This window comes from Embiotoca jacksoni, unplaced genomic scaffold, assembly GCF_022577435.1.
Source record: "Embiotoca jacksoni isolate LCO1_2020_lvr unplaced genomic scaffold, fEmbJac1.0.p SCAF_67, whole genome shotgun sequence".
Lineage (NCBI taxonomy): Eukaryota > Metazoa > Chordata > Actinopteri > Embiotocidae > Embiotoca > Embiotoca jacksoni.
In genome coordinates, this window is record NW_027185422.1 from 540,620 (window position 1) to 562,500 (window position 21,881).

General features: G+C 47.2%; 1 protein-coding gene across 1 annotated transcript in view; it reads right to left on the reverse strand.

Annotated features, from left to right (window-relative positions):
- The window catches only part of LOC138214100 (partitioning defective 3 homolog), a 199,383-nt gene that overhangs the window by 96,974 nt on the left and 80,528 nt on the right, over nucleotides 1-21,881 (reverse strand). Inside the window, 8 exon segments of the mRNA XM_069175470.1 lie at nucleotides 1,980-2,015; nucleotides 4,380-4,508; nucleotides 5,024-5,163; nucleotides 8,007-8,187; nucleotides 8,189-8,405; nucleotides 10,225-10,350; nucleotides 12,365-12,448; nucleotides 15,235-15,326. Of these exon segments, the coding sequence (XP_069031571.1) occupies nucleotides 1,980-2,015; nucleotides 4,380-4,508; nucleotides 5,024-5,163; nucleotides 8,007-8,187; nucleotides 8,189-8,405; nucleotides 10,225-10,350; nucleotides 12,365-12,448; nucleotides 15,235-15,326 (1,005 nt within the window).

A 21,881-nucleotide genomic window follows, 5' to 3' on the forward strand; every position in this document is an offset into this window, starting at 1 on the left:
ATGCACTTAAGATGCATTAAGGCGCATTAAGTCTGCTGCCAGCTTATCAATCCTGAGAATTCACATTCATTGTTTGATGAGAATATGAATTAAATATTTTTGATTTGATATTTCGGAATAATGAAATAATTATTTCCTAGAAAGATATTTTGAAGTTGAAAATGGATCCGTTAAAAGCTGCCCTGTTTGCCTCGACAGATCGACACCATCACGGTGGTTGTTGTTGTTGTTTTTGGTGGCGAGATGTTTGAAATGAGGCGTCTGACAGCAGATAACATCAGAAAGGTTCTGAATCCATTATTGTGGCTGATGTTCCGGGAATGGGAGAGGAGAGAGGAGAAAGGAGAGAGGGGAGAGGGGAGAGGGGAGAGGAGAGAGGAGAGAGGGGAGAGGAGAGAGAGGGGAGAGGAGAGAGAGGAGAGGAGAGAGGAGAGAGGAGAGAGGAGAAAGGGGAGAGGGGAGAGGAGAGAGGGGAGAAGAGAGAGGAGAGAGGGGAGAGGAGAGAGGGGAGAGGGGAGAGGGGAGAGGAGAGAGGGGAGAGGGGAGAGGAGAGAGGAGAGAGGGGAGAGGAGAGAGGGGAGAGGAGAGAGAGGGGAGAGGAGAGAGGGGAGAGGAGAGAGGGGAGAGGGGAGAGGAGAGAGGAGAGAGGGGAGAGGAGAGAGGGGAGAGGAGAGAGAGGGGAGAGGAGAGAGAGGAGAGGAGAGAGGGGAGAGGAGAGAGAGGAGAGGGGAGAGGAGAGAGGGGAGAGGAGAGAGAGGAGAGGAGAGGAGAGAGAGGGGAGAGGAGATAGGAGAGAGGAGAGAGGAGAGAGAGGAGGGGAGGGGAGGGGAAAGGAGAGAGAGGAGGAGAGGAGTTCGTCCAAATATGGTCACTTCCTGTGTCGTGTACCTTGAATGCAAAAGTACAAAGCATCCAAAAGTGGTTCACCAACTACTAATCTGATGTCCTGGATGTGTTTCTCTGCACTGATTCTGATTCTGATTCTGATTTTGATTCTGATTCTGATTCTGATTTTGATTCTGATTCTGATTCTGATGATACGCGTCGTCTCGTCTGAACACGTCTGAACACCTGAAACGCGCCGGCTGCAGTCACAACACTCATCACCGTCCCGCCGTCTTCACGACCAATGATCATCGGCGCAGCTGGCAGGTACAACTGCCAATCAAATTTACCGGCCAATTACGCTTCTAACGCGCCACGTCGAACGCAACCGATTACCTGCGCCGGGCCAGATGTAACCTAAAGCTACGGCCAGATGTGGAGACGGAAGAAGAAGATGAAGAAGATGAAGATGAAGTGTGCGGCGTTAATGCAGAGTTATGGAGGAGCGAAGAGCTTTTTAATACGAGCAGTAAAAACAGATGAGCTTTTAACGACTGCAGCGACGGAGGCTGAGACGCCGTAGGTCCTCCCACAGTTACATCACATGTTAGATTACATACCGTATGACGAGGGCTTCTAGCACACGCACACGCACACGCACGCACGCACACACACACACACACACACACACACACACACACACACACACACACGGTGTCATGTATTAAAGCTGTTAAAAGTCAGTGCCACGAACAGCCGGCGTCTTTTTTCCCCTCATGAAGTAAAACACACTTGTTATTCTGCTCACATCAACAGTGAGTCTGCAGCGAGAAGGCCAGACGGACGACCTCATCCACCGCCAACAAATAAAAGCACACTCCCGTGTGTTTCCACCTCCGCTGACAGACGACGCTCCGAGGGCAGCGAGGGAGCAAACGGAGCCGCAGATCAAACCGGAGGAGCTGCGGGTTTGTTAGAGCGACTCCACGATGTGACTCGCACTCTTGATTACGCAGCGAGTTTATTAGCGCGGGACGTGCGAGCGTGCAGCTGCAGCCGGTTCGCTGCGTTTCCGTGCAGCGGGGAGCTGTTATAAAGGTGGAGGAGGAGGTTCGGGTTTGTAACTACGGGCTAGTGTCGGGGTGGAGGCTTACCAAATCTCGGGGGCACTGCATCTGGGGCTCGGCGGTCTAGAGGACGGAGGGGGAGGAGGGAGGGGGGAGGAGAGGGGAAGGGGAGGGGGCAGAAGAAACCAAAAAGTTATCAAGCAAAACATATTTATTCACAGAAACTGAAAAATGTGACGACAGGAGAAGCTGTGGGAGGATGAGGATGTGAAGGTGATGGAGCTCAGCAGACGGAGGAGCAGTGGCTGCTGGGTAATTTCCACCTCGTCCTCTCACTGTTCTGCCTCTACGAAACCCACAGAGAGGATTTCGGTTGATCCCAATCGCTTTGACATGAGCGAGCGCTCAGTAGTCATCTTTTAAAAAAACCAACAGGAAGTTATGAAAAAAAAAGAAAAAAATTTGCAAATGAGAAACTTGAGTGTCCGTCATTTTTCCATCGTTACACATTAAATCTCATCTTCGGCTCTTTGGGGGGAAAAAAACTATTTGGGAAAATAGAAAATGATTTAAATGACATTTGTATTCACAGCTGATTACTAAGTGTAGTTTTCTCTGGAACTAAACATCATTTAAAGATGAGATGTTGAAGGTCTTTTTGAGCCTTAATGTGATTTTATGCGGATTAGTGCATTAATGAAACCTGAATAGCTTTTAAAATCTCTTTATCAGACTATTTTCATATATTCGTACCTGCTCAGGTGTGTTCCACCTGCAGTAATAAAACAGCTGCTGACTTTGTGTTTTTCATTACTCTGCATTAGCTTTCATTCATTAAACTTAATAACGGACATTTTGAATCCAAACAAGTTCAGAAAATCCAGTTTGTTTACTCTTAAAATCCAGTTTTGTTTACTCTTAAAATCCAGTTTGTTTACTCTTACAATCCAGTTTGTTTACTCTTACAATCCAGTTTGTTTACTCTTAAAATCCAGTTTGTTTACTCTTACAATCCAGTTTGTTTACTCTTACAATCCAGTTTTCCTCATTATTTTAGCTTCATTTATCCATGCAGTTATGTGCTGCCGTTATATTTATGTTAACTGGCTGCTGTTGCGTCTCTATGAGCTCTGAGACCCGTAATAGAGTTGAGCTGCTCGTTTGGTGCGTTGGACCTCGTCTCCCCGGGGTGCCGTTCTCTTCCCACTTTCTCCGTCTGATAAACACAGATCAAATAAATCCTGCCGTCCAACGAGCAGCTCTGCAGCGTCAGACGGACTCGGCTCTAATCTAAAGATGAGAATCGACCGGCGAGGCAGCTCCGCTCGTCTAACTCGGCCCGCGGCGACAGCCGGCCGACGGCCTCATCTGCATCCCTCGCTGTGATAATTGCCACCAATCCGCCGTTTGATTGACACCACTTTCCGGCGAATGGCTGTTTGTGCCTCTAATGGAGGAGAGGCCGTTTTTACGACGGTGCAGGGAGGGATTTAGGGCCGTTCGCCGCTGTAACTCACGCTGGTACTCAATAAGTCGGGTGTTAGAGCCGGCTCGTGGAGCTGCAGAGATAGCAGAGAATCATCCAGTAAACACCGGCGTGATTTAAAGCTCGCCTGCAGCCTCGGCCGGTCGCCCTTCTGCACGCTCAACAGAAGAAAGAAGAAAAAAGAAAAAGCAGCGGAGCCTTGTTTTCGTCTCGCCCATTAAGAGCTCACACTTCTTAATCAAACAAGTTTGAGTCGACTCCAAACACATCAAAACCGTTTTCTGCTGCGCAGATGATGAAGTGGAACATCTGGCTTCGTGGAGAAACACGACCTCCACGAGAGAACCGTCGGAACAAAACCGAGCGGCTGAATTAGCATCAGCTCGCATGAATCATGGAAGTTGCGAGTGGCATCTGCCCAGACGGAGTGACAGCAGCACACCCCCCCCCCCCTCCACCCCCCCACCCCCACCCACACACACTCAGAGAGGTGAACTGTTGCTTGTATGGTGTAATATGGCTGATTGATATTCAAGCCAAGCGTGTTTCTTTTCTTTCTCCACCCTCGGCCTGCTACCTGCTCCACCTCTGTCCTACCTGCTCCACCTCTGTCCTACCTGCTCCACCTCTGTCCTACCTGCTCCACCTCTGTCCTACCTGCTCCACCTCTGTCTGTCCAACCCCACATCCATCAATCCAAGACACAGCCAGAGAGAGATGGAGACACGGACACAGGGAAGGGTTAGCTAACAAAGGCCGGGAAGAAGGAGGATGAAAGGAGGCGGGAGGGGAGGAGGAGGAAGAGGAGGAGGAGGAGGAGGAGGAGGGGGGCGAGAGATGAAGAAAGACTGAAGGAAAAGGAAGATGGAGGTGAAGAGAGAAGATGGAGCTTTTGAGGTTTCCTTGGAGGAGGTGTGTGTGTGTGTGTGTGTGTGTGTGTGTGTGTGTGTGTCATGATGTGAGATGAGGAGTCGAAGGAGGTGCAGAGATAACAGACGTACCGCTTCCCGTGGCAGGAAGGTTTCCTCCTGGCGTAACACCAGCAGGAACACGGCTCCGCCCATGGGCGTGGCCCGGAGCAGCGACACCACCTCCTCCTGGGTCCGCCCATTCAGGTCCACGCCGTTCACCTGAACCACAAAACGCCACCATTCGGTTTCATGTCTTCACTTTATATTCTTTGGAAATATTCAAACTGTTTGATTTTTTTTTTTTCTTATTTTGATGTTTTAAACCAGAAAGAAAAAAAAAGCAGCAGAACTTCACATTTTATTTGATCAAAGTTGCAGGCGTTTTTGTTTTTTTTCTAATTTGTTGAGCTGATCAACGTTTCAGTTCAAACAGTTTGAAAATGAGAAAAACATGAGGATAAAAGGATTCAAAGTTTTTGTGGAATAAGCGCCGCTCAGTGTAAATCCTTTATGCAAAGTGGGATGATGCAACTTCAAAAAGCCGCTCTGCGTTCGCTGCACGAGATACAGAATGAAAACACGGCGCTTTGATTTCATCACAGGACGCACGGTTTCAGTTTTTAAAACAGTTGCTTTAAAATGAATTCGTTGGGACTTTAATATGTCCAGACGGCCGGTGTGCGTTCGACACGTATTTCATTCTGACGTTCGGTCTGCACCGCTGCGAGCATCACCTCCAGCAGCCGGTCTCCGGCCTTCAGGCGGCCATCTTGGATGGCGGCTCCCCGAGGCAGGATGTTCTTCACGTAGATGGGCGCCGAGCCTCCGATGGGAACGTCCCGCGACGTTATGCTGAAGCCGAGTCCCTCGGGACCTGCGGGAGGAAAAAGGGAAGAAGGGTCAGCTGGTTCTCCTGGATCACATACGTGAAGATATTTGAGGATTGTTTAATAAAGAGGCCGGAGGGACATTTAATGTTCATTATTTATCTAATCAGCGGCTCAAGTTTTTATTAGAAAACCTTCATATGTGGGTTTTCCTGCAGGGTCGTACAGCAGAGGAGACCGGACCGACTGTCAGGGAGACGTTCAGGCCGTCAATCAAGACAGATCGCACACAAACTACTTCTTCTCACGTACACGTAGAAAAACTGCTTTCTGGATTTATGACCTAAACGGCAGCTCAAGTGTTTCAGAATAAATAATTCCATTCGACATCAATAAGTGAGGCTGCTGTTGAATCCCGGATGAAGTAACTCCTACATTTGTTTTCAGGAATTAGTCAGTAACACGTCACAACGTAGACGGTGACGCTCTGAAATCGGCGCTTACAACCGGGAATGTTTGACTTCACGTCAGTTTACCTTCGTGCATTCTTTAAGTGTTGATGGACGACGGTGTTCACCTGTGACAGGTGGATATCTTATTCGGTGTGTTGAACTGCATCTCTTTCACAGATCTTTCATGTCTACATCTCCTGCAGCAGTTGGTAGCGCCACCTGCCTGCAGAGAGAGTAATGACGCTGCTCCTGGTGTTTCCTGTGACCTGGACTTCTGTCTGTAATATCCTTCGATGCCGCGGATCCGTCTGAGTTTATTAATCCACGCTGACGTGAGCGGATGTGATTTAGCTGCTGTACGTTTGCAGGTTTTTTTCCGCTTCCAGAGAGAATCGTTACGAAGCGTTAAGAAACCGCCGTCTGATATCAGCCGCGTTCACAACACACCAAACAAACAAACAATTTCCTCTTATGAGGCGACTTAAACTCAGGAAATGAAGAGAAATCCTGCATCCTGTCAGCACGCAGCTGTACCAGGTTTATGAAGAGGTAATTAAAGCGGGATATATCGGGAGGAAAGGTGACTGCGTTTAAAACCTGAAGACTTTAATACTTTAACTGAAGCCAGAAACTGAAAAACATGGTGTGCTATTAACATCTTAAGAAGCTCCTCCTGCACAGACATCACGTCCGACAGCCGGGATCAAGTGACTGCAGGCATGTTCTCCAGAGAGCTTTGGAAAGGAACCGTTTCAAGTGACAATATGTGTAAACCCAGTTAATATAAGAACAATAAGGAGCCTCGTTGCTGTATCAGAGTAACGGCCTTAATCCTCGCTGCCTGTCTGACTGAGCTGATGCAACAGAACAGCACAACACTTTCTGTTTCCTCTTCCTAATCCGCTGCATTGATGAGCCAATCAACTTCCCGCAGGCAGCAGAGGTGCAGAATTATGCTCACCGGTAAATGCCTGTCGAGTTCCCGGCTTTTAAAAAGGGAGGAGGATCTTTAAAACTCCCATTAGCTTGATTAAGACATACCTAAGCAATTTCCTGTGCAGAATGGGATTCTCTGATTGATTTTGATACTTGCCGAGGTTTTGTTTTTTTTTATGTGGAGGAGCGCCGGCGTCTGATTCGAGCACATAAACAATGCGGGGAGTTTAATCTGCGCTCAAAGCCGCGGGCTTAAAGTCGGCACTCAAAACAAAACAGATGAGCCAAAACGGCCCTCTCGGGAATCGCTGGTAATCCCGGCGAGTGTCTGCTCCAACGACGGCAAACGAAAAGGTGGGACGAGGAGAGAGAGATAACATCTTTGACTGTGAGCACAGCAGAGCTCCGATTTTGTAAAGCAAGCAGGAGGACGAGAGGAAACATCTCCCAGCGTCCGACGAGCAGCTGGCCGTTTTTAAGGTCTTATGTTCTGGCTTCGTCCCAGTCCGACCACACGGCGAGACCTTCGGCGGGCATACGGTGCGGCCGCCGTCCGACTCCCCGCCGCGGCGTTTAACGGTGTCGCGGAGACCGGCGGCTGCTTAGCAACGAGCTCCGCGGCCCCGAGACCTGGCGGCGACACCTGCAATCCCGCTGGCAGAGGTTTGCACCACCTGCTCCAGCTGTCAGTCAAAGTCTCCACCGAGGAGGTTCGACCTCGCATCGTTATTCTGCTGCGTGTTCCCGCCACCGGATCCGGTTCGGTTCCGCCGCCTGCTGTTCACCAACTTGTTGGCGTGTTTTTGAGACGGTTACATCAGCGCTCCCGTTCTGCACGCTTGTGCGCTTTTATCTCAACAAAATGTTCCTTCTCTTGTTTTTGATGTGTTTGTTCAGTTGAAATATGAAGGCGAAGAAAATACATAAATGCAATGCATGAAGGGAGACTTTCATGGCCCCTCTGGAAAGAATCAAGATGATGCTTCAAAAACAAAATGATGTAATACATCATGTCGGGACCGAGACCACTTTGTTTTTCCTGCAATAACAACATTTTAAACTTCCCTGATCATAGAAGTTTAAAATGTCTTTCAAGGTTTGAAACACAGAAAGCTGAAGGATGAGTGCACCGCAAACCTGGAACAGGATACCTGCAGGAAATCTCACGTTCGCAATAATTAACGCAGATTCAAGCAATATTTGCAGGAGCTTAAAATTGTTTTTAATTCCCGCAATTTTTTTCTGCAAAAAAAGCCGTCAGCAGAATCTGTGCTGAAAGTATTAACGTCATAAAGTAAATCTTTTTAAATAAAACTGGCTTCGTTAAGGAAATGAACTCCTCGTTTCCAGTCAGAACGACTCTGCTCCTGTTTTCATCACCAAATAAAACAAAACAAATCTCATTTTTCAAATTCCCACAATTTTAAGCTAAAAACTCACTTAAAAATCAAAGATTTCTGATCGCAACAATCACAAAAACCCTCCGAGTTCAGACTTCTCACCTTTCTTCAGCTGGATGTTGAGCTTCCTCCCCACTTTTTTTGTGAAACCTCCCGTCGGGGTGGAGTTCATCCCCCTCTGCGGCGAGTGGGTGTGGCCTAACGGGGGCTTGGCTGCAGAGACGGCCGGGTGTGTGAGAGGCGGGCAGCCGTCCGTCGGGTCGGGGTGGGGGTGGGGGTGGGGGGTGCGACTGGGAGCCGTGCCGGGACATCCTCTGCGGCGTGTGGTCGACGGCGGACACGGTGCTGCCGCTCAGCGAGTCGGGGCTGAAGCGTCCCGAGGCGTACGCCGGGTTCCTCTCGGCGTGGGACAGCTGCTCGTAGTGGGTCTTCATGGACGACGGCACCACGTGGAACATGATGACCGGAGAACGCATGGCCTGCCGGAACATGTTCTGGGCTCTGGGACGGAGACAGAGGGAGGAAGGTGGAGACCAGAGGAAGTCCATTATCCCACTGACCGGATTCATCCAGAGTTAATCAGATGCAACACACACACACACACACACACACACACACACACACACACACACACACACACACACACACACACAGCCGTGCTATATCTAAGATCCATCTTCGCCCACCTGAACACCGACATGTTAATTGATACTTATTGCCAGCGTGAGCGGCTCTAAAAAGGAGACGATCCTCCCCGACAGCTCCGTCTCATAATCTCCTCATTTGGCTGCAGATGAAGGAGACCCCGATCCGCCGGGTCGTTCGCACCAAATCCTCTTTTAAAAGCCCCTTCGGTGCGAGCCGGTGTGCAGCAGGTGTGAACGGAAACTCATGTCTGCTGTCTGCGGCCTGTAAAAGCGCCTCGTTAGCGCCACCTGTTTCAATAAAGCACACTTCTTCTTCCTCCTCCAACTCCTGACAGCTGAACGGACGTTTGGGGGTTTTCGTGGCCGAGCCTCAGGATCCACAACCGAAACCCGGATCACTGAGGAATTTCTTTGTGAAATTCCCGGCCCGTTTTCTCAGCCACGGCCGGCGTTCCCGGAGAACGGTCGTGTCACGGCATCTTTACGATTTCAGGCCAGACGAGATGTAATCTGCTCCCTTATCAAAACACTGTTAAATAACCAGAGCAACTGGTAACGACATGTATGGAAGCCTTGTTCCCTTCACATAACTCACGGCTCCGACAGCCTGTGATTAACAAAAGAGGGCTGGTTCAGATAAACTTCACAAACCCAAACAGACAGTTCTGGTTTAAGTGAACTTCTGTTTTGCTAAATTTTTGTCTTCCAAAGAAACATTTCCTGTGAAAAAATAGTAAACAGCATCTTCTTTGGTTCCTCCAGAATACAGTGACGGCGTTTCGAGATATTTCTACTGAAGTCAAATTTAAAATATCCGTTTGGCAAAATACCGCGACAAATACATGTAAAATTACGGATGTTTTGGATAGTTTGGGACACGAATTTCAAATATTTGTTATAATCTACAAAACGTTTTTCCGGTGCCTCGTTGCACTGCGTTACTCCCGTCAGAAGGTGGCGGTAATGCGCCTAAAAGCTGTTTTCCATGAAGTAGCTTTCAGGGCTCCAGAGTTTTGCAGGTAAAAAGTTCCCGGTATTAGATGTCTGGAAACTGGAAGCCTCAGAAAGTTCTGTGTGGAACTCCGTCAGAACATAAATAATAATGATGTGGAGGCAAAAACCTTCGATTAAAAATCTGATAGTGAATTTCGAATAGCAGCTTTGCTTGAATCTCTGGTTTCTGTGTCCATAATACATTTTTTTGAATTCCTACATTTCCATTGACTCCCATGTTGCATCCTTTGGGAGAGTAATGCATCATCATTAAGTACCTGTATGAGGTCATCGTGTGGGTGGAGCTTTACATTTAGAAAACATACATGTATCAAAACGTATTGAATTAAAACACATGAATGCATCGCTGCATTTCGGAGTAAACAGAAGGTGAAGCATGCATCACACAGGATCTGGAAGAAGGAGGTTTGGTTAGGAGGAGGCCGAAGAACACAAGCAGTGAGTGTTAGCGGCGTTGTTCCTGTTACTCTCAGCAGGAGCAGAGAGGAGAGCTGGTTGTGAATGGAAGAGGGAGGAGGGCAGTTAACGAGGGAGAGCTTAGCTTAGCACGCTGACAGGCAGCAGAGGAGCCTGCAAGGCAGAGAGGAGGGTAAAAAAAAAAACAGAGTTTAGGACCGGAAGGAGGGAAGTCCAGGGAGCAGCGGAGCTCAGCGGCTTACTGTTCGAATCGGATGTTTCTCAGGTCTCCGTTATTGATCCGGACGATGCAGTCGTTCTCCTGGAACAGGGTCTGCTGCTCCGCCTTGCCGCCTCGCTCCAGACGCTTGACCAACAAGCCAAGAGTCCTGAAACAGGTCAGAAGGTCACGTCAAGAGGATGCGAGCGGAGACGAGGTCCGGAGGTTCCCGTGTAGATGTTTTATAGTGTTGTCAGGAAAAGGAGGTAAAAAAAAAAAAAAAGGAAGGAAATACACGCGTGACTTTCCCTGCAAATAACGAGACTCCGACGAGTCTGAATGTTCGGTGACATCGTTTCTATTTTAACGCCTCCTGACCTCATGATGCGGGTTTATTACGCAACCTTTTGCAGCATCTAACATGCTTCTTCTTCATCTCATTAAACTGTGGGACGACGGTGTCGTCTGCATCGGGGTGCGTTAGAGGCCACGTGTTCATTTTCCTGCATTCAAATAAACTCGGTGGCGTCGGGGTGAGGTGGGGGGGGGGGGGGGGGGGGTCTATCCCCGCGGAGCACTCGAGCTGCAACGTTTGTCGCTCTGTAATCTGGCGTGACCAACTGGTTTACGAATCCCGCACCGCGGCGGCGAGAGGCTAACGTCACCTGGAAAGGACGCTCGGAGGATTAAAGAGCAGAATCAGAGGAGGGAAATCAACCGCGGGCGGCGGAGACGGCGGAGACGGAGGAGACGGAGGAGACGGAGGAGACCCTAATCCGGTCCGCCTCGGTGCTTCGTCCGTGTCCGAGCGGCGTACCAGCGCGTCGCCCAGGTGAAGCGGGCTGATTTCGGGGGTGTTTAATACTCGCCCTCGCCTCGGGCTTCATAACTCAATATGAATGGGAATGTGATTACAGAGCGGGTTAGAAAAGTTCAGGAGTGGAGAAAGTTCAGAGACAATTTGGCTGATTGAATTTGAGCGAGAACACAATGTGATTTGCCGCGGAGGCCCATTTCTCTGATGAAAGCCGTCTTGATCTTGGTGCGACGCCCAAACTGACGTTTCCCCAATAAAAAGAAAAGTGTATTATAAATGTGCTTTTAGGTTGATTAAGTCGGGCCGAGAGAGAAAAGAGTGAGACGATCTTGATTTTTCAATAAAGTGCAGCAGAGAGTTTGGAGTCGGTGTTTGTGAGTCGTGCATAAAGCTGCAGCTGGCCGGCGGCAGGAAGTATCTCGGCTTTATAAAAATAATATTAAATATGAGACGAAGCTGAAACTGGCCGAAAAACTTTCTCCGAGGTTTGAAAACGAAGCTTCACTCCGAACGCCACACCTCTCCGGTTAGATTCAAACCAGACGGGAAATTCTTCTAATTCCTTCACAGCTTTGTTCCATGTGTGTGTTGTATAGATGTGTGTTGTATAGATGTGTGTGTGTGTGTGTGTGTGTGTGTGTGTATTGTGAGCACTGCTCTGTGTTTTCTTTGAATTGTGTAAAGCTGATGTGACAGCAACCACATGGAGAGAAATATGACGGTCACCTGCAAACCCTAAACAACAATGATTGATCGCTATAAACTGGCAAATGGTTTCATGATGCTGTGTGTGTGTGTGTGTGTGTGTGTGTGTGTGTGTGTGTGTGTGTGTGTGTGTGTGTGTGTGTGTGTGTGTGTGTGTGTGTGTGTGAGTTGATGCAACACACTTCAAAGCCCCAAATTAACACACTTAAAAACATAAAATGTAACAAAAACACATTTCTTTAATGAGTCTACAATAAATCTGACGAGTCTTCAGCTAAGTGGAATAAGTGGGGAATTTTATTTTTCTTTAAAAAAAAACTTTAGAACCGCCGGTATGAAAAACATTAAAACTAGAAGTGAAAAGCTTAAAAAAAAAGACCAATTGTTCTCTGAATAAATACAGTCAGTAAAAGTAAATGAACTTATAACAGGAACAGTTTTTAATAAAGGATATGCAGTTTTTCTTTTTATAAAATAATTATTTTCGAATCATTTTGTACGATTCACTCTTTAAACACATCTGTAGCTGATTTTAATATATTTTTTAAAGTGTTTAAGTTCTTAAGAGATGAATTTTAAAGCATTTAAAGGTCTTTTTTTTCTGTGTCCCCTCCTTGTGGACACTGTCCTCCTGTCTGTCTGTCCAGTATATATAGTTTACCTGCGGTCTCTGCCACTGAAAGGCACCACGTGGATCCCCAGCGGCCCACCGTCGTTTGACACCTCCACCAGTTTGACAATGTCTCTGGGAGACAGACGGTCGGATGGACGGACGGATGGTTAGAGGGAAGGGGGGGGGGGGGGGTGACACCATGTGGGTAAAAACAAAAAACAGGAAGTGAGGCAAAGAAACAAATAAATCATGTGATGACAACAACAACAGAGAGGTGGAAATACAGAAATAAAAGCAGAAGGTGTTCGAGGAGACAAACAGAAAATATAATAAAACAGAGTGATCCAAATAAATCAGACACACATGAGGGGAACACACACACACACACACACACACACACACACACACACACACACACACACACACACTGAGTCTCAGCGTGCGTCTGAATACTTTGTGCTTTACTTTATAATCTGACGGCGTTGTTCATATCTGAAGAGCTGAACTGACCTTTTAAAGCTGGAATTATGAAGCGTGACACCGGACGCCTGTTCGGACATCAACATTACTGTTTCTTTCTGCTTGTAGTCGAACCAACAGCAAAGTAAATATAAACATCAAAATGATGAATATATCTTCTTCTGCTCTGTTAGAAAACCTCTGAAATGTTCAGAGAAAAATAAAGAAAGTCCTCCTGACAGGACGTTGAGCTACGTTCACCCAAAACATCCAGAAAATGTGTTTCTCTGCAGAACAAAGTCGCGCTAGTTTTTCGGTTTCTGTGCTCGGCTGAAGTCTGCTTGATTAAGGAAGGGGGCGGAGCCTCAAGGACAGGTGAACGTTAAAAGAGTTGATGAAATGTGTTCAGATATTAATGGACGAACCTCCAAGTCAAACTGTCAATCAGACCACAACATCAGCTTTTATAAAACGCACCATCCATCATCCATCCATCCATCATCCATCCATCCATCCATCCATCCATCATCCATCCATCCTCCATCCATCCATCATCCATCCATCCATCTATCCATCCATCCATCCATCCATCCTCCATCCATCCATCATCCATCCTCCATCCATCCATCCATCATCCATCCATCCATCCATCCATCCATCTATCCATCCATCCATCCATCCATCCATCCATCCATCCATCATCCATCCATCCTCCATCCATCCATCATCCATCCATCATCCATCCATCCATCCATCATCCATCCATCCATCATCCATCCATCCTCCATCCATCATCCATCCATCCGTCCATCCATCCATCCATCCATCCATCTATCCATCCATCCATCCATCCATCCATCCATCATCCATCCATCCTCCATCCATCCATCATCCATCCATCCATCCATCCATCCATCATCCATCCTCCATCCATCCATCATCCATCCATCCATCCATCCATCATCCATCCATCCATCCATCCATCCACCCATCATCCATCCATCCATCCATCCATCCATCCATCCATCATCCATCCATCCTCCATCCATCCATCATCCATCCATCCATCCATCCATCCACCCATCATCCATCATCCATCCATCCATCCATCCATCATCCATCCATCCATCCATCCACCCATCATCCATCCATCCATCCATCCATCCATCCATCCATCCATCCATCCATCCATCCATCCACCCATCATCCATCATCCATCCATCCATCCATCCATCATCCATCATCCATCCATCATCCATCATCCTCTGCCAGGCTGTCCACCGACGGGGAAACACCGATCTGAACTGTGAAGACACGTCGTCGGAGCAGGTTTGATGTCGTCCAGCAGACGTGCAGATGAAAAGCACCGCAAACCAAAACCGTTCAAACAAAGTTGTTCAAAGAGTTCACAGGAGATTCGTCTTTCATGTCTGGAGAGCGGAAGATGAGCGAAGCGACAGGACGGAGCTAATAATGGGAGACAGAATTAAATGCGAGCTTCATCCTCCACTCAGACGGGTGAATTTCCGCCGAAGCCGTGTGCTGTATGTAAATACGCCGCTGACGCTCTCTGACCCTCTAAAAGCAGAAAACAGTCGCAGCTATTTGTTTCTCTGCCAAACGTCTCGTATATTTCACAAGACGCCACGTCTGATCCGCTCCCGGCTCTCCGACACAATGACTGTGATTAGCTCGGGGAGAGCGGGGCCCATCGTTGACAGCGAAGAGGCGGGAGAAGCTGCGGTCGGCGGGAAAAATCAGAGGAATAATAATAATAATAATAAAGCCGTACCTGCATATTAAACTGGAAGCATGCAAACGGAGCAAAAATAACACAACAAAACAGAGTTGTTAATAACAGGCGCTGAGCGGGTTGGTGCGTGGGAGAGCTCTCCGACGGCGAGGCGACCATCACTCTGCTCCCACTGAACACAATTATGGAAATCAGGAGAGCGGCACGGAAAATGAGATTTTCCACAAACAAACCTGGACGTCGGTACAGAAGCTGCCGGGCGACATTTTAAAGAGCTCGATGTGAAGACGAGGAGGTGACAGCTGATGAAAGTTTTTTACTTTTGGTCATTATTCTGATCAATAACACGGCGACCAGGTTGATTGCAGAGATCTGAAGACGGTGTTGTGTTATTTGTTGGAGAACCGGAGCTGCACATGCTCGTGTCAATAATCTGCATTTCGATTGCTTTAATTCAATAAAGTTAACAAGAAAATTTGCGGTAACTTCGAATCAATTAATTCATCTCAAATGTAATTAAACTCAAATTCGACCATTCTAGTAGTTTGTATCGTCTCTCCTGAATCATCCGCTTTAAACCTTCAAACACTCAAAACATGTCAATGAATTTCTGCAGTCAAAGTCCTTCAAATTCATCAGTGGTCACCCGTCTCTCTCCTGTGAGTTGATGATGGATTATTGATTATCAGTGATATCAGAGACTTACTCTAGCGACCTGACAGGTGTGTGGTCCACGCAGGAGTCGGCTCGGCCGACCGGCTCGATCCTCCCGTTCTCCTCCTCTCGGGCCTCGTCCTCCTAAAAACAAAAACGGGAGCAGAGGAAGAGCAGGAAGTGAGTGACGTGGTCATGTGATACGAGAAAGCTTTTTGTCTCTTTCACAATAAAAGAAATGATTCCAAAGTAAAAAAAAAAAACTAAAAAAAACCGGCAGCACATTTCTTTTAGGTCGGTAATGTCGTCCTGTTGACCGCGACTCGGCCATTAATCGCGTCAGAACGCTTGTTGCACTTCGTCCAATCAGAACGCACGCAGGACGAGCATCATGCATCCTGCAGCAGGTTTCAGAGACACCCAGCTCTTTCTTTCTGACACCTCAAGGTTCGTTCCCGGCGTCCAACTTCCCCTCACTTGTTTCTCGACTTCCTGTCAGCGCGTAGACCAGCTAAAATTCGTTAAATTAAAATAAAGTACGGCTCGCCTGTTTAAAAAAAGAAGTAGGCTGCACACCTGATGAGTCCAGGAGGAGCAGACGGGCGGAGGTCGTCCACACGAATAAAAATACATCCCTTAAAAAAACCCTCCCTTCTTCAAAATGACATCCTTTGTTCTCCTCCTGTATTAACTGTGTGTCTGTTTGAACAGCTGAAGTTGAGACTGATGGCACGTACACGCACACACACACACACACACACACACACACACACACACTCACTCACACACACACACACACACTCACTCACTCACACACACACACACACACACACACACACTCACTCACACACACACACACACACACACACACACACACACACGGAAAGAGCAAAGAGGAGAAAACTGAGAAGCAGAGAAAGAAGGTCATTAAATTTTCAGGGCGACACCGGAGAGGAGAGACGACCGGCGGCAGCATCAGGCCTCCCCGGCAACTCGCCTCATCAGTATGAAAATGAGCCTGCCGTTACCGTGGCTGCCGTACGGTTGCCATGACACTTTGGGTGCCCGGAGGACACGCAGCTACAGGGCAGTGTGAGGCGGCGAGCGGAGACTTCTCATTTTAATTTAGGAGTCGACTCCTGCGACGGTCACACTGGAAACTAAACCACAGCTGATGTGAGAAAGGAAGAGTGTGTGTGTGTGTGTGTGTGTGTGTGTGTGTGTGTGTGTGTGTGTGTGTGTGTGTGTGTGTGTGTGTGTGTTTTAAATGATAGGGTTTTACATTTTAATGTTCCTCTGTAAATTGTTAGCGATGCTTCCCAGCTGACAAACTGCTCTGTGGTTAAAGATGAATCATCAAAATTTGCTCAAGTCATCAGTTATGTTTCTTATCACAGTATTTTTATTTAAATAACCTTCTGATGATAATATTTAAATTTCGAGGATTTGAATGTCTTTTATTTGACTTTACACGTATTTTTTCTGTCTTTTGTTTCTTCAAGTCTTCAAATCAAATCATGACCCCCCAAAGTAATTAAAATGAATGAGAAGAAAGACTATAATGAAGATTATTTTTCCCAGACAAACATTTGCAAGACTTCCTGCTGACTGGAGCAGTTTGATTGACAGCTGAAAGAATCAACTTTTACTTCAGCTTCCTCCTTCAGAGACACTACTCCGTCCGACCGCAGCACCAGGACGTCGCCCATTCCCGTTCCTGGGAGCGGGCCGGGCGAGAACAGAGATGGATCGCCCCATTAATAATTCATGGTTGAGTCGGGGGGGTTAATGGCTGGCAGGCAGACAGACGGGCAGACGGGCAGGTACGATGGCGGACGGCGTGGTTTCCAGCCGAGTCATTGTTTGTTTCCTGGATGTGCGGAGGCAGAGAGGAAGGCGGGCAGTTTTCAGGCCCCGGGGCTCATTAAAGATTAATGGAAGAATCCATCGGGGCCTGTCCTCTATATCTCTCACACTAAATGAAGTGGTCTGCACCCAGTGTGTGTGTGTGTGTGTGTGTGTGTGTGTGTGTCTGTGTGTGTGTGTGTGTGTGTGTGTGTGTGTGTGTGTCTGTGACCTACACTTTAATGAAGTGTTGCCAACTCCCCTTTTCTTGCCGCTCTGACCGCAGTGTCACTGGCACACTGATGGGGATGCAGGGATGAAGAGGAGTGAGGAAGAGGAGGGAGACGACATGAAAACATTTTGACGTGGAGTGAATGTTAAATGTGACAGTGAGTGTAAATGTTTAAAATCAGCAGCAGCATTTACAGCCATTAAAATGTTCAAAACCCGGATGTTTAAAAATGAATGGCGGCTCCTCTGCAGCGTTGTGATATGAAAGGTTCTTTTAGATCAGATGCTGAATCTGCCCTTCAGATTGACAACCTCTTGACAGGAAGTGATTCGAGCTGAGAAACGCTGACTGCTGACGGCTCCAATTAAGTTGAGTCCACTTAAAAAAAAAACTAAAAAAAAACGCATGAAGTGAGTCGTCACGTCGAGCGAGTTTAGCACCAACAAATCAACATCAGGAGCTGAGGGAAGTCACTCTGGAAACTGGCATGTTTTTTATGTTTAGTAAATGTTGATTCATTTTACTAGTTCGGAGCGGTTTGGAGCAGGAAGTGACCATATTTGGACGAGCTGGGGGAGGAGCCAGCGGTGGATCTGACTGATCTGATTGGAAACCTGAGGATACTACGTCCCGCCCACCGATAGCTGTAACCTGACTGCACCACAGGCCTGTCAATCAAACAGACACGCCCCCAAAAACAGGTCTTCTTGAATCTTCTTTTCTAATGAATGAGGGATTATTTTCAGATGGACCTCCAGAAAACTAATAAGAAGGAGTGACTTTAGCTAACAACACCGAGATAACTGATGGACACATTTTATTCACTTTGGATTTGATGACAGAAGTTGAATGGGAGTCTATGGAGCCGGAGGCTTTTTGGAGCCGACCTCTAGTGGCACTCGCTGGTATTGCAGCTGAAGACACTTCTGGATCGGAACCATTTTACAGACCTGAAGCTACGAACTCTTTTAGAAACAGTCTGTGGTTGAAGGCTTTTATCATACAGAATCAGGACTTCTACCCGTCCAGGTAGGCATGCATATTCACAATATGCATATTTTTTTTTTAAGTTTAAACTTGATTTGCATAAAAACAACTAGTCCTGAGTTTAACATCAAACTAAAAAGAAGCTTTTTCAACACCAGTCATGAAGGACAAATAACACACGCTGCATTTGAAACCTAATTCACACACAATGTTCACAGACACACACACACACACACACACACACACACACACACACACATGTCACTGTTAACCAGTGTCTTTGTCCTCTCCTGCAGAGCTCCATATGTCCACGACCGGATGAAACACTGAAACAGAGACCATAAATTAGCCTTAACCTTTGACCTCCAACCTGAAAACCACCAGGCACCATCTGTGCCTGAGAGAGACAAACGACAAGACGGAGCTGGAATCAAACTGCGGATCTCCAGACAGTCGAGAGAACAAGTATCAGTGTGACTCCGGTTCAACGCTGCTGCTGCCAGATTCTGTTTCTGTCTCTTTCCCGAAAAAAATAAAACAACCTTCGGACAGTGAAGATGATGAAGCATCAAACACTGATAGAAGCAGCGACTCCATCAACAGAAGAGTCCCGGGAGAAACAGCACAGGTTGGATTCATGTTTGACATCACAACAACGCAGACTCACAGATTACCAAAAATACCACCGAAAAAACAAAACGAGAGCAGCAATCCTCTGACAGCTTCTGGGTCAGCGGGCGTGCGACCCTTTCAGGGGGAGGCAACACAAATAAATCAGATCAGATGTCTTATTTGTTGGAGACGCCGCCGAGAATAAAGAGCATCGGTCCCCAGGAAGAGAAATCTAGTTGAACTGGTTGTGAAAGTTTGAAAGGCCGGATCGGTCCGATCCTTCAGATCCTTCGGAGGACACGGCGGTCCGATCTGCCCCCCCGACAGAGACACTCGGATGAATGTTGATGCTCGAGACCACAATGCACCATTAAAAGCGAGCTTTCAATTACAGATGCCAGCACTAATTCAATTAGTCTCCTCCGAAGACACTTTGATAATGGGATCCAGACGGGCGGGACGGCGTCGTCAATAACCGGAGGATCCATCGAGCCGTTATCGGAGTTTACATCATCCCGGCGGCCTGTTGGGCTGCTGCCACGACGACGGGGCGTGTTTGTGGTTTGGTTCGATGTAAAGGACATTTAGATGTCATACAAGAAGAACAGAAAATATATGATAGAAAGCAGGAAGATATTGTTATTCTGCAGGCATTTAACTTCAGGAGATATTATCTGGATCTGTTTCTGTCTTCCAACAAACCGCGTATCCATGACGATTCAAACATTTCGTATACATCTTAAATGGTTTGTAGAACATTTACTGGATTCTCTGTGTTTTCAGTTTTGCTGAAATATTTTCCAGTATTGAGATGTGTAGGTGTGAAAGTTACACGTTTTGAAAGCGTGAAACTTACACGCACGTAAAGGTCTCGCAACAGAAGTTTTTCAGTCCAAGTACAAAATAAATATTTCGAGGTTTGGTCACATTAGTCAGAAACTAGCGACGACAAGGTTCGAATCCAGGAGGTAACAACGTTTTTCTTGAGTTGTGTTTTGTTTCCAAATCGCAGCCGTGTTTATATTTAGTAACCAAAACCACGTGTTTTAGCTAAAAGTTTCATTTTCCTGTAAGTCACCAGGTTTGTCCACTAAAGGAAAACGTGTAACTTTCACGCCTCGGCAGCACAAAGCGTGGCTATCTCACGCTTCGCTGCCGCGGTCCGGCGTGTCTATTTCACGCGTTGCCGTGATACCGGGTTGGTTGAGAGCATGCAGCGGGGGTGAGAGGGGGGATGTTTTTTCACAAATCATCACTGCAAGTCAGGATTTGTATTTTTGTTCATAACTAAAAGATGAAAATGATGCATCGGAGTGCAGTAACGGCGTGACGAGATCATCCCGGTCCTCCGTTTAGCCGCCGCGCCGACGAAGCAATGACGGAGGCTTCGGAGAATAATGAGCGCCGAAACATCCAGTCGCATTTACGTGCTTTCTTCAGATGTATGGGAAGCGCTGCAGGTGAGGAGGGCGGGCCGCGGACGCTCACACAGCTTGTTACGTGATGCACCATTTACCAAGATGAGAGTCCCGATGGAGCTGCTGCTGCTACACAGCAAAATAACAGGTAAGGGCGAGCAAACTATCCCTCTGAGAGAGAGAGAGAGAGAGAGAGAGAGAGAGAGAGAGAGAGAGAGAGAGAGAGAGAGAGAGAGAGCTGTGGATAATGGTGACAAGAATCACACACTCTCACGCCGAGGTAGAGTCATCAGATTGAAGGCCATTATTCTGACTGACTCCGACTGTAATGGCTGCTGCTGAGAAGAGAGTGTCTATATAAACAAGTCGAGGGGGAGAAGAAAGGAAATCTCTCTCTCTCCATCCTCCGACGGGTTTTTTCTGCTTCAGCTGCAGATCTCACAGCAAACGGTAACGACTCGAGAGCTTCACGTGAGCCGAGACCGAATACGTAAAGTCGAGAGGAAAAACCTTTCTACAGTATTTATGGGAAGGCACACTGTAAATAACGTATACATAATGTCGCACGATCTTTTCTGACCCGTTATGTGACATTTTTTGATCCTATCAAGTGGTGCTGAAAGGATTTTCCTTCATTATCATGTTTTAATGTGTTTTCAAACCTTGTTTTTTTTTTTCATTTAAACATTTTTGATCACAACAATAAAAAAAATGTAAAAATCCCTCCTTGAAATCCTGGAGGAGCTTATCTCTCTTAGTGTCTCCGATGGCATCATCAGCTGCATCCTTCTCCTGTCAGATCTCTGATCCTCCTCTGATAACTGCTCTTGTCGTCCTCCTCGTCTCTCTCTCTGATTGGCCTCCAGACCGCCGGTTTATAAAACTTCAGATTCTTATCTTTGATTCGTGTTTCTCGCCCCGTCTGATCCTCAACAGGTGGATTTCATTCTTCAGGAGGAGACTCCATCTGTTCAACCCGAGCAGCTCTATTTTTAGGTGTAATTAGATTTTGGTAGCAGGTGATGAACATGGAATTACATGCTACCGTGTGCTCGGTCTCTCCCGGCAGGCTGCACCCAGAGACGGAGACGCCCTCAGGGACCTTCACCCTCCGGAGGGGGAGATATCTGCGTTTCATCTCCTCACCCTGCACCCTCCCCCAGCTGGAGGCGATCTGAGCTCCTACAGTTGCTCCGTCAAACTCAAACCGAAAAGATCAAACGTGACGAGGACAGAAAGGAGAAATGAAAGGAATGAAAATAAAAGATCCGACGTGAAGAGGTGACGGGAGGAGTGGAGAGGAAAGGCAAATCAATAGAGGGGCGCGAGGAGGAGGACAATGACGAGGGAAATAAAAAGGAAGGATTTCTAATGTCAGGCACAATGTGTCAATTTAAAAAAAAAGAAAAAAGGCTGAAGTTTACTTCATGCTGTTAAAGGTCACTTCCTGCTTCAAGCACAAAAAAAGCCTTTCTGACACCGAATATGTTCAGTGGAGGAAATGTCAAATAAATTCAAACAAAAAGTCACTGATGGATGTAAATGAGGTACTTTACATTTACGTGACTGTAACCGTCCGGCAGATCAATAATCATCTCGAGGTCA